The sequence below is a fragment of the Lycium ferocissimum genome, chromosome 9 (genome assembly GCF_029784015.1).
Source record: "Lycium ferocissimum isolate CSIRO_LF1 chromosome 9, AGI_CSIRO_Lferr_CH_V1, whole genome shotgun sequence".
NCBI classification, from domain to species: Eukaryota; Viridiplantae; Streptophyta; class Magnoliopsida; order Solanales; family Solanaceae; genus Lycium; species Lycium ferocissimum.
The window spans coordinates 64780751-64793372 of NC_081350.1; the positions used below are offsets into that span (position 1 = coordinate 64780751).

Here is a 12622-nt window from a genome sequence, read left to right on the forward strand (position 1 = left end):
CTTGATTTGGTGTTTGTGAATTGAGCAATGTGACTCATTGAGCCTTCTATGTTTAGACCGTGAACGTATTGAGGCTTTGAGGAAAGGAAAAGTTGTAGCTGAGTAACCTGCGTGTTCCGGCCTCTACTTTGAGGTAGGTTACGGTTTACTTAAGTTAGACTTTGGTTAGTTGATTGTATGTTTGGTGATCTCCTTAGAAGAAAGCATGTCTAGTTTTCATGCATGGTATTGTGTGGTTTGATTTCTACGTGAATGTGACTGATTGATTGTGTAGGCTCCGTGCCATTATTCCTGTGTGATTAAATCTACAGTGGATGTGTTGTGATGAGAAACTAATATAATCTTCTCAAGGGTATTGTGACATGAAATGATGAGTTGATTGTTGATATTGGAAAGGTAAGAATCACTGTTCTGTAAGAGGTGTGGAAGGCACTCATGTAACCTAGATTATGGGCTCGTGGTCCGAGGATCGTTCCGAAAACGAGGGGTACTGTGATATGTCCCGTGATCGAGGTTTGTTTCGAGGCGAAGGTTTGTGCTAGGGTTCGAGGAGTAGATCCGGAACGAGTGGTACATGGACACCATGGGTCCCCTGCAGGTCATTGCTACTGAGCTAAGACATCAGCTAGCATGTATGTATAGTGAGTGAGGTTATTGTGGTAAATTTATTTTCGTTGTTGATTTATGTGATTATGGTGCTTGACATCTTGGTGATTTGATTGTGATTGTTCTTAGTTGACTTGCTGTGATTTATTGATATTCATGACTGTTAACTGGCTTGTTTTATTCTATTGATTTTACGAAATATGCACGATACTAATCTTAGTCGGCCTATGACACCTACTGGTACATAGTGTTTGTACTGATACTACCTTGCTGCATTCTTCGAGTGCAGATTGTGATATAGAGACTGTTGCTCGTCCTCACATCTAGCTTGGAGGATATTTATTCACAGATTTTGGGTGAGATTCTTCCCATGCCAGACCGCCTGAAGATCATCTTGCTATGATGTCTTTTCGTACTCTAGACATTATGGACTACTTACCTGTTAGACTTCCGATACTTAGACATGTTTTTGGCTTAAAGTCCTATATGATGACTTTCGAATTTTGGGGATTGTAATAGTTAGAACTTCCGCACTTATTACCGCATTTATGGCATGATTTACTTTGTTCTTTTGTTGTTAAATGAGTAATAATTGTTTAGCTTGGTTAATATAAAACCAGATTGAATGGATAGGTGTCTTGTATGTTGGTTCGCCCACTAGGATTTAGATGGGTGCTTGTCATGGCGGGTTGGGTCGTCACAAAGTTGGTATCAGAGCTTTAGGTTCATCGATCTCATCGTACAAGGACATGTCTAGTAGAGTCTTGTAGATCGGTACGGAGACGTCTGTACTTATATTCAAAAGGCTGTCGGACACTAGGAAAACTTCCTTTCTTTCTTCTTTCGTGATACTTGATTCCAATTGGTATCTGACTATCCTTCATTCTCTCGCAGATGACGAGAACACGCGCGGCGGCGGCCTAAGGAGGTAGAGGTGGAGGGCGAGAGGGAGCTGGGGCGAGAGGGGGGCCCGGCCCGGGGGCGGCCTCTGGTGGTTGACCCGTGCCTCCGGTGATTCCTAATGAGGTAGCGGGAGATGCGGCCACACGCTGCCCGACCCGCGGCGGTACCGGTTCCACCGGGAGCCGCGGTGCGCTCGGGGGTATACCCGAGATGCTATGGCACGGAGTGCGCATTGGTTGCATGGGTTAGCACGGGCCGGAGCTATACCGGCGGGTCCGGCGGTGGTAGCGCGCGGGGCCGGCCCCCACCGAGATGCGGGACGAGCACGGACTCCGGGGGTTCGGCCATGCGGCGGCGGTGGCACCACGCTTGGATGAGATTCTGATTTTTGAAGCCTTCCCGAGGCCAGTTGCAGGGCCAGTGATGACTGATGAAGAACATGATTTATTTTAGAGGTTCACTAAAATGAAGCCTCCTGTGTTTTATGGTACTAAGTCGGAGGACGCATATGAGTTCATCATCGACTGTCATGAGAGGCTCCATAAGATGGAGGCTGTGGATAAGTACGGGGTAGAGTTTGTGACCTTCCAGTTCTTGGGTGATGTCAAGCTTTAGTGGACGGCTTATGTGGAGTGTAGGCCAGCTGGGTCTCCTCTGTTGACTTGGGTTCAGTTTTACTCTGTGTTTCTAGACAAGTACGTTTCACGTACTCTGAGGGACCGAAGGAAGGATGAGTTCGCTACTATTGGTCAGGGGAACTCGTCTGTTGCTGTGTATGAGTCCCGTTTCCACTCCCTTTCTAGTTATGCTCTTCAGTTGCTACCCACTAAAGGGGAAAAGATACGGCGGTTCGTGAAGGGGTTGAACACCGGACTGCAGTTATCAGCTCTTCAGCTTGTAGCCACTAGGGCTTTATTTCAGGAGATAGTGGAGCATGTCTGTATCGTTGAGGGGATTAAGCATGAGAGTTATACAAAGTAAGTTGAGAAGAAGGCCCGTAGGGTGGATGTTCGCAACTCCTCGAGGGGTCGAGTTTGCGAGGTATATTTAGGGCGCACAGTTCATCCGCGACGCGGTGTCGGTGGGGGCCCATTGGGGGAAAATTATCGGCCGCCGCCGGCATGGAGGCTACAACGCTCATCGCTCGTTCAACGGCCTACGCCGGACCGTGCTTGCTTGGAGTGTGGTGAGAGAGGGCATATTAAGAGGTATTGCCCCAGACTTAGACAGAGTGGGCAGGGAACTCAGTATCAGACTTCCCGAGCTCCATTTGCACCAGATCGAGGGGGTATGGATCGTGTACCGGTAGGGTAGGGCCGCCACACCACTGGTAGGGGTGGTGCCCAGCCTAACCGAGGTAGTCCTTAGGCTGGTAGAGGTAGACAGCAGCCCGGCAGGGGCGGGGCTCAGACTGGTAATGGTAATCGCGGTGGTTCGCAAGCGACAGGGGGATGCGGTCATTTGTATGCCTTCCCAGGTATACCCGAGGTTGAGGCCTCCGATGCAGTTATCACAGGTACTATCTCAGTTTATGACCGTATGGCTTCTGTTTTGTTTGATCCGGATTCTACTTTTTCCTATATATCTACCTATTTTGCTGTGGGTTTGGATATGATGTGTGATACTCTTGATACCCCTATTTTTGTGTCTACTCCTGTTGGGGATTAGGTGGTAGTAGATAGCGTCTACCCTTTGTGTGTAATTTCTTTTATGGGGTAGAGTACTTGGGCAGATTTGATGATCTTAGACATGGTAGACTTCGATGTTATTTTGGGTATGAGTTGGTTATCCTCGCATTATGCTATACTTGATTACTATTCTAAGACTGTTACACTAGCCATGCCCGGGGCACTTAGACTCGAGTGGAAGGGTAACCTTAGTCCCCTCCCTAAGAAATTAATATCATTTGTTCGTGCTAGGAAGCTAGTAGATAAAAGTTGTTTAGCTTATCTGGCACACATCCATGATACCAGTGCAGATACTTCATCCCTTGATTCAGTTCCAGTGGTACGGGAGTTTGCGGATGTGTTCCCCGCGGACTTACCTGGTATGCCACCGGATCGTGATATTGATTTCGGAATTGACTTAGACCTAAGGACTCGTCCTATCTCCATCACACCTTATAGGATGGCACCAGCAGAACTCAGAGAACTGAAAGAGCAGTTGCAAGATCTTCTGAGTAAGGGGTTTATTCGCCCGAGTGCCTCTCCGTAGGGTGCTCCTGTGTTGTTTGTTAAGAAGAAAGATGGGTCTATGCGTATGTGCATTGATTACCATCAGCTGAATAAGGTAACTGTCCGAAATAAGTATCCCATCCCCCGTATTGATGACTTGTTTGACCAATTACAGGGAGCTTCTATGTTCTCTAAAATCAATTTGAGATCAGGATACCATCAGTTGAAGATTCGGGCAGAGGATGTTCCTAAAATCGCTTTTCGGACCAGGTATGGGCACTATGAGTTCTTGGTTATGTCTTTTGGGCTTACAAACGCCCCAGCTGTGTTTATGGATTTGATGAACAGTGTGTTTAAGCCCTATTTAGACTTATTCGTAATAGTGTTCATTGATGATATCCTGGTGTACTCTAGGAGCAATGAAGAGCATGAGAAACATTTGATAAGTGCTCTTGGAGTATTGCGAGAGAAGGAATTGTATGCTCAATTCTCCAACTGTAAATTCTGGTTGTCTTCTGTGTCTTTCTTGGGGCATGTTATTTCGAAAGAGGGTATTATGGTCGATCCTCAAAAAATTTAGGCAATCAAGGAATGGGCTAGGCCCACATCAGTGATCGAGATCCGTAGTTTTGTAAGTCTGGCTAGCTACTATCGTTAGTTTGTGAAAGGGTTTGCCTCTATTGCTTCTTATATGACTCGTTTGACTCAGAAGGAGGTACCATTGCGATAGTCCGATGAGTGTGAGAAGAGCTTTCAAAAGCTCAAAACACTGTTGACCACATCACCGATTCTAGCATTGCCCGGGGAGGGCAAGGATTTTGTTGTCTACTGTGATGCTTCATGTTCTAGTTTGGGTGCTGTTTTGATGGAAAAGAAGGTGATTGCATATGCTTCTTAGCAGTTGAAGGGGCATGAGAAGAACTATCCCACTCATGATCTAGAGTTGGCAGCGGTGGCGTTGGCGTTGAAAATCTGGAGGCACTACTTGTATGGTGTCCATTGTTAGGTGTACACAGACCATCACAGTTTGCAGCATGTGTTCACTCAAAAAGATCTGAACTCTAGACAGTAGAGATGGATGGAGCTGCTGAAAGACTGTGACATCACCATTTTGTATCACCCTGGTAAGGCTAAGTTGGCTAGTATGGGAAGTTTGGCTCATTTGATCTCTTTTGAGCGTCCGTTGGCTAGAGAGGTGCAGACTACGCTAACAGTTTTATGAGACTGGATATTTCTAACACAAGCAAGGTGTTGGCTTGTGTTGAGGCTCGGTCATCATTTTTAGAGCATATTAAAGCCAAGCAGTTTGAAGATGCCAAGCTATGTAAAATGTGTGATAAGGTGTTACGTGGTGAGGCCAAAGAGGCCGTGATTGATGAGGAGGGTGTGCTGCGGATCAAAGGGCGAGTGTGTGTGCCACGTGTGGACGACTTGATCGAGTGTGTGAGCCACGTGTGGGCGACTTGATTAAGACCATTCTGACAGAGGCTCATAGTTTGAGGTATTCTGTCCATCTGGCACCACTAAGATGTATCGTGATACGAGGCAACATTACTGGTGGACTAGGATGAAGCGTGATATAGTAGAGTTGGTTGCTCAGTGTTTGAATTTCCAACAAGTTAAGTATGAACATCAGAAACCTGGGGGTACATTGCAGCGGATGCCCATTCCCGAGTGGAAGTGGGAAAGAATAGCCATGGATTTCGTGGTGGGTCTTAGAACGCTAGAAAGTTTGACTCTATCTGGGTTATTGTTGATAGGTTAACTAAGTACGCCCACTTTAATCAAATGAAGATAACTTGTATGACGCGAAAATATTGGCTAAGGTTTACATTCAGGAGGTGCTAAGACTCTACAGGATTCCTATCTCCATCGTGTCCGACAAAGGCACCACGTTCACATCCAGGTTTTGGGAGTGTTTGCATGAGGAGTTGGGTACGAGGTTAGATCTTAGCATAGCCTTCCATCCTTGGGCGACGGGCGTACGGCGGACTATTCAGGTTCTTAAGGATATGCTTCGTGCGTGTGTGATAGATTTCGGTGGGCATTGGGATCAATTCTTGCCCTTAGCCGAATTTCCTTACAATAATAGCTACACTCGAGTATTGATATGGCCTCATTTGAGGCATTGTATGGAAGGAGGTGTAGTTCTCTTATTAGATGGTTTGATGCATTCGAGGTGAGACCGTGGGGTACTGACCTTCTGAGAGAGTCTCTAGAGAATGTGATTCAAGCCAAGCTTTTGGCAGCGCAGAATAGACAAAAGGATCATGCGGACCGCAAGGTCCGAGATCTTGAGTTTGAAGAAGGAGAGAAAGTGTTGTTGAAGGTCTCACCCATGAAGGGTGTGATGAGGTTTGGGAAGAAGGGAAAGCTTAGCCCGAGGTTCATTGGTCCGTTTGAGATTCTCAAATGCGTGGGAAAGGTGGCTTACTGATACGCTCAAATTACACCTATTAATGGTATAACGCAGACGTTGTCAAATATAATAACCCAACAAGGTTGTTGTCGAATCCCACAGGGAATATGGTGTGAAAAGGTTACTAAAGTCGTAGAATGCTAAATTTAGGTCTAATGTCTTAATCTGATGATTTTGGTAAAAGTTGGTTTTATATGACTAATTGCTAACTACTTGCTTTGGTGGTAATTTATGGTAAAAGAGACTAAGGTTGTGTCCCCATTAGATAGAGTGTATGATCATGGGTATTGATCTTGATATACTTCTAATGGATCATTATATGAATGCACTTAATCTCTATATGAATCTCTACCATTTCCTAATAAATAAAGATTATCTCTTTCTATGATTTTCCCAAATATAAGAAAGTAACTATGAAGAATGATTAATCATGCCAAGTAAATTCTTCTTATTCCTAAGTGAATTTATTAAACAAAGTTTAAAGCTTTGAGTCCTTGTTATTTATTCTTACCAACCACGATTATTTTTCGAAATAAATCAAGGTTTATGGCTTTAATCAATGTTTGCAACCATTAATTATGAATGAAGAATAAATAAACCCTAATAATCCATTATGTGTATATCAATCACAAACCGAATTACAAGACACCATCAATTGGGTTCACAACCCTAGTAAGGGAAATTAGCTACTCATAGAAGAAGAAGAAGAAGAACAATAAGAAATAATGGAGATCATAATGCTTACAATCGATTGCTTGGAATTGAAGAGAAATTAATTGCAATTGTTTGTAATCCCCGAAAGACTACCAAAACTATGAGAAATTATTGCTAAGGAAATAAAAACTGAATTCTGCAGTACTGTGCTTTACAAGAAACCTAAATAAGGTATTTATAAGAGTCAAAGTCGTGCAAAATAAGATTGACAAAATTGCCCCCGACGGACCAATGTACGGACTGTACATTTTATACGGTTCATAGAATCAGTGAACAGTTCTCCGTAAAATCTTCTCCAGGGGCAGATATACGATCCACTTTTTACTGACCGTAAATATTATACGGTCCGTATAACCTGTCCGTATAACCATGTGTCTATGTTGAAGAAGTACCACGGCGATGGTTCCTATATCATCCGTTGGGATTCGATTTTATTGGATGAAAATCTGTCGTATGAGGAAGAGCCCATTGCCATCTTAGACAGGAATGTTCGCAAGTTGAGGTTCAAAGAAATAGCTTCTGTGAAAGTTCAATGGAAGAATCAATCAGTAGAAGAAGATACTTGGGAGACAGAGTCCGATATGCGTAGCAAATACCCTCAGCTTTTCGCCGAGTCAGGTAACTCCACCCTAGTTTTCTCACCCTTGTCTGTTCGGGGACGAACGATGTTTTAATTACTATCTGGTGTAATGACCCTTCCGGTCGTTATGGGAAATTAGGGCTCCGTTGGAATTTTTGAGGTCGCGGGTGGATTCGTGGGGCTTCTTTTTGTATGTGTGCATGTTTTGTGTTGTGTTTTTGAGGCCTTGGATGAAATGTAGGGTTATAGGGGGAAAAACTGGACAAATCGAGCTCACTGCCCAAGGTGAGCCGCTGTAGCGGGCAATGTATCGCTATGGCGGTACCGCTATGGCGGTACCGCTATAGCGGTAGATAGACCGCCATAGCGGTCACAGTGATTTTGTGGCGGGCCGCTATAGCGGTCTCACGTGCGGTAAAAGCATGATGGTCGACGTAAAACGATTCTCGAATTTTATATACTTAGTTTTATTTTCTCTTTTCACAAAACATCAACACACTTCCCAACAAGCACCTAGAGAGAATTTTCAAGCTAGGGTAAGATAACCTTGAGAGGTAAGTTCTATTGATTTTCATTCTATCATTCCCTTCCCTTTCATTATGATAATTATCTTCATGGGTCTTTAATAGTGAAAGTGAGGTAGAAACCCTAGAATGTCAATAAACCTTCTAAACTTGATGGGTTGGGGTTATTATTGCTTATTTATCATTTAAATGGATTGATTAGTTGCTATTTGTCATAAAGTGAACATTTAGAATCATAAACTAAGTGATTTGAGACCTAGGGTTCTATAAAAATGGTGTCTTTGCCATAGAAAACTGTTTGTAATGGGAATGTTGGATAGAATGTTGTATAAATTGATGGTAAATGAATACTAGGGGCCTTGACAGGTTGTTTATCATATAGAAAATCATCCACCCTTAGAATGGGGGAGGGGAAGGGTATTCTTACTTTGGTGTTTGTGAATTGAGCAATGTGACTCATTGAGCCTTCTATTTTTTGACCGTGAACGTATTGAAGCTTTGAGGAAAGGAAAGGTTGTAGCAGAGTAACCTGCGTGTTCCAGCTCTACTTTGAGGTAGGCTACGATTTACTTAAGTTAGACTTTGGTTAGTTGATTGTATGTTTAGTGATCTCCTTAGGAGAAAGCATGTCTAGTTTTCATGCATGGTATTGTGTGGTTTGATTTCTACGTGAATGTGACTGATTGATTGTGTAGGCTCCGTGCCATTAATCCTGTGTGATTAAATCTACAGTAGATGTGTTGTGATGTGAAGCTAATATAATCTTCTCAAGGGTATTGTGACATGAAATGATGAGTTGATTGTTGATATTGGAAAGGTAAGAAAACATTACCGTAAGAGGTATGGAAAGGCACTCATGTGACCTAGATTATGGGCTCGTGGTCCGAGGATCATTCCAGAACGAGTGGTACATGGACACCATGGGTCCCCTGCAGGTCATGGCTACTGAGCTAAGACATCAGCTAGCATGTATGTACAGTGGGTGAGGTTATTGTGGTAAATTTATCTCCGTTGTTGACTTACGTGATTGTGATGCTTGACATCTTGGTGATTTGATTGTGATTGTTCTTTTGTTGACTTGCTGTGATTTATTGATAGTCATGTTGTTATTTAGCTTGTTTTATTCTATTGATTTTACGAAATATGCATGATACTAATCTTAGTCGGCCTATGATATCTATCGGTACATAGTGTTGGTACTGATACTACCTTGCTGCAACTACCTTGCTGCATTCTTCGAGTGCAGATTGTGATATAGAGACCGTTGCTCATCCTCACATCTAGCGTGGAGGATATTTGTTGACAGATTTTGGGTGAGCATCTTCCCATGCCAGGCCGCCCAAAGATCTTCTTGCTATGATGTCTTTTCATACTCTGGACATTATGGATTACTTACTTGTTGGACTTCCGATTCTTAGACATGTTTTGGGCTTACAGTACTGTACCATGACTTTCGGATTTTGGGGATTGTAATAGTTAGAACTTCCGCACTTATTATAGCATTTATGGCATGATTTACTTTGTTCCTTTGTTGTTAAATGAGTATAATTGTTTAGCTTGGTTAATATAAAATCGGATTGAATGGATAGATGTCTTGTATGTTGGTTCACTCACTAGGATTTAGATGGGTGCCAGTCATGGCGGGTTGGATCGTGACACTTTGTCAACAGCACAATTTAGAATCACAAAAATTAGCCGGAAGAAGGAAATCACCCACTCGCACAAGATCATCATCCACCACCTCAACTGGCTTTTTGGTTAATCTGTCGGCAATCTACAGACACATACTAGTAGGCCTAGGCATACCCAATCCGGATTGCTTACAGATAGCAAGCGGCATCAAGTTGATACTAGCCACATTATCACAGAGACCCTTGCAAAATCAGGATAGCCAATAGTGCATGGAATAGTAAAGGCCCCTGGATCTTCTTTCTTCTGAACTTTGGTAGTGGAGATAATAGAACTTACACGATGGGTCATGCTTTACTGTCCTCTTCTTCGTTAATAAATCCTTCAGATATTTTGCAAATCCTGGCATCTCCTGGAAAGCATCCAGAAGCGGAATGTTCAACGATAACTACTTCAACTGATCTTAGAACCGCTGACACTTAGCATCTTCTGTCTTCCTCACCAACCTCTGAGGAAAGGAAGGTGTAGATTTACATAATTGGGTTAAAGGGAGAAGAGCCCCCTTAACTGTTGCTTTGCTGGTGTCACTACTACCTTCATGCTCTTTCGAACTTTCCGGAAAATCTCAACCTGCTTCACAATAGGAACTTTTGTCTGGACCTTTTCAACATAGTTGGCACATCAGATTGTGCCTCTTCTTCTTCAGCAACTGGCTCGATATCAATCACCTTTTTTTGCACTTTGAAGTAGTTTCCCACTCCGAGTGCTAATAGCAAAGATACCTCTTAAAATAACTACCTCCACCACTCTTCGTATTTGGAATAGTGTCCCTAGGAAGTCCTCCTTTTTGTGGAGGATGTTGTTCTCTGGAAATTTCTCGCACCTGCGACTCGAGCTTCTGAATGGAAGCTGTGTGAGATCCCACGGTTTCAGCCAACCCTTTCAAAATTTTATCGGACTTTTTTTGGTTGGCTAGCACCTTTTCAAACATGTTTTGCAACCTAGAACTTCCTTGCTCATTCGATTGACCCTTTGGTGGAATATAGGGATTAGAACTCCTACTTCCAAAATTATTATTGTTGTTGTAGTTCCCTTGGTTCGAGCCATCATAGTTGTTGCTGTAATTACCTTGTCTTTGTTGAGGTCTCCATTGACTCTGATTCTGATTCTGATAACCTCCTTGGTAGTTCTGCTTTTGGTAACCCCCTTGAGAGTTATTAACATAACTAGCATCTTCATACTGCATAAGAGGTCCCTCTTGATACGAACCCTCTTGAACTTTGTACATCCCCTTGGGCATTCCCTGCACCTCTTTAACAACATTCACTTTCTTCGCCTCTCTGTCATCAAATCTCTTTGTCAGTAAAGAAATATTGGTTGCAAGCTGAGCTAGAGTTTGCTGAGTCTCTTGATTTTCTTTCACCATACTATGAATCATTGGAGCTCCATAGGATACACTATCAGTACCACCCTAATGCCATGCTTGATTGTGAGTAGTAAGCTTTATCAAGCAACTGCGTGATTCGGGCATATGTCTTGTCCATGAAACACCCACTAGCTGCATTATTCACCATTGCTTGTGTCAATGGATCCAACCCTCTATAGAAGTTCTCCATAAATATATGCACTGGAAAACCATGATTTGGAGACTTTTGCAAATACTCCTTGAATCTCTCCCAAGCTTCATATAGTTTCTCCCCCGAAAGATGTTCGAAATCCTAGATCTTATCAAGAATTTCAGCTTTCTTGCTCGACGGAAACCACTTCTTGAGAAAAATAGCAACCAGCTCTTCCTGCGTATGAATAGTGTTGTGGGGCAGCTTCTCAAACCAAACTCTTGCTTCGCCGACTAAAGAATATTTGAAAACTCTTAGCCGAATAGCATCATTAGGAACAGCATTCTTCATGTGTTGTGCACACACACCCACAAAATGCTTCAAGCGTTGATGAGGGCCATCATCGGTAGAGTTACAAAATATCCCTCAAGTTTGAGCAGTTGGTAGCTAGTGGAATCAATCTTGCAATTTGCGGCATTCACCCAAGGTGGAACAATAGCAGATGTATATTCCACCTCGTCTAACATATCCGCAAAGACATTCTCAACCTCCACTGGTGGGTCTGCTGCTTGCACACATCTATTACCGGCTGTTCCACATCCTATGTTATTCATGATCACTTGGTTTACAGAAACCAGCAAACAAGGTGTGGTGGAATAGAAAAAGACTTTAAGTAAAGCACAAACTATTTAATAATTTCAAAACCGTATTCCCCGGCAACAGCGCCAAAATTCGATACGCACAAATTACACTTAACGAATGGCGTAAAGCGGAAGATGTCAAATATAGTAACCCAACTAGGTTGGGGTCGAATCCCACAAGGAATAGGGTGTGAAAAGGTTACTAAAGTAGTTGAGCACTTTCTTGCGGTCTAGTTTCGTATTCTATTTTGTAAAAGATTTTTTGTTTATTAACTAAATTGCTTTGATTATAATAAATATTATTAAAGAAACCAAGGTTGCGTCCCCCCTTTAGATGAAGTGTATGCGATGGGTATTGCTCTTGATATACTTCTAGTGGATTGTTGTACGAATGCACTTAACCTCTACTTAAATCCCTAATATTTCCTAATAGTTAAAGACTATCTCTCTTTATGATTTTCCCAAATATAAAAGAGTATCTATAAAAAACGGTTAATTTGTGTCAAATAAATTCCTCTTATTCCTAAGTGAATCTATTAAACGAGGGTTAATGCCCCCAGTTCTTGTTACTTGTTCTTATTAAACCCTAACCTATTTTCCCAAATAAATCAAGGTTTATGGCTTAAGTTAATGTTTGCAACCATCAACTAACAATGGAGAATAAAGAATAAGTAAACCCTAACAACCCATTATGCATATATCAATCCCAATTCCCAATCACATAACACCCATCATTGGGTTCACAACCTTAGTAATGAATTTAGCTACTCATATTGAAGAACGAAGAACATAATATAAAAGAATTCATAATGCTTACTATTGATTAGAATAAGAATAAAGTAATTGCAATTGTCTTGTCTTGTTCTCCAAAAAGCT

The 12622-nt window shown here is 42.5% G+C and overlaps 1 protein-coding gene and 1 non-coding gene across 2 annotated transcripts; both read left to right on the forward strand.

The window, feature by feature from the left end:
• The first annotated feature begins 1974 nt into the window (after window positions 1-1974).
• On the forward strand, window positions 1975-4263 carry LOC132032160 (uncharacterized). The gene is made up of 5 exons (XM_059421936.1): window positions 1975-2107; window positions 2201-2486; window positions 3429-3688; window positions 3896-3953; window positions 4098-4263. Exons 1-5 carry the CDS (start codon window positions 1975-1977, stop codon window positions 4261-4263), a joined length of 903 nt encoding a protein of 300 aa, XP_059277919.1.
• A 6918-nt stretch (window positions 4264-11181) lies between these two features.
• LOC132032236 (small nucleolar RNA R71) lies at window positions 11182-11287 on the forward strand. The gene has a single exon (XR_009408383.1). It is a non-coding gene; the product is annotated as a small nucleolar RNA R71 (small nucleolar RNA).
• The last annotated feature ends 1335 nt before the right edge of the window (window positions 11288-12622 follow it).

What these genes read in the sequence shown, in the direction of transcription:
- LOC132032160 (XM_059421936.1), top strand. Translation starts at nt 1,975, where the DNA reads ATGAAGCCTCCTGTGTTTTATGGTACTAAGTCGGAGGACGCATATGAG. An exon ending in AAGCATGAGAGTTATACAAA is followed by an intron (nt 2,487 to 3,428) that starts GTAAGTTGAGAA and finishes TGTTCGTGCTAG; the next exon opens with GAAGCTAGTAGATAAAAGTT. An exon ending in GCAGTTGCAAGATCTTCTGA is followed by an intron (nt 3,689 to 3,895) that starts GTAAGGGGTTTA and finishes ATTTGAGATCAG; the next exon opens with GATACCATCAGTTGAAGATT.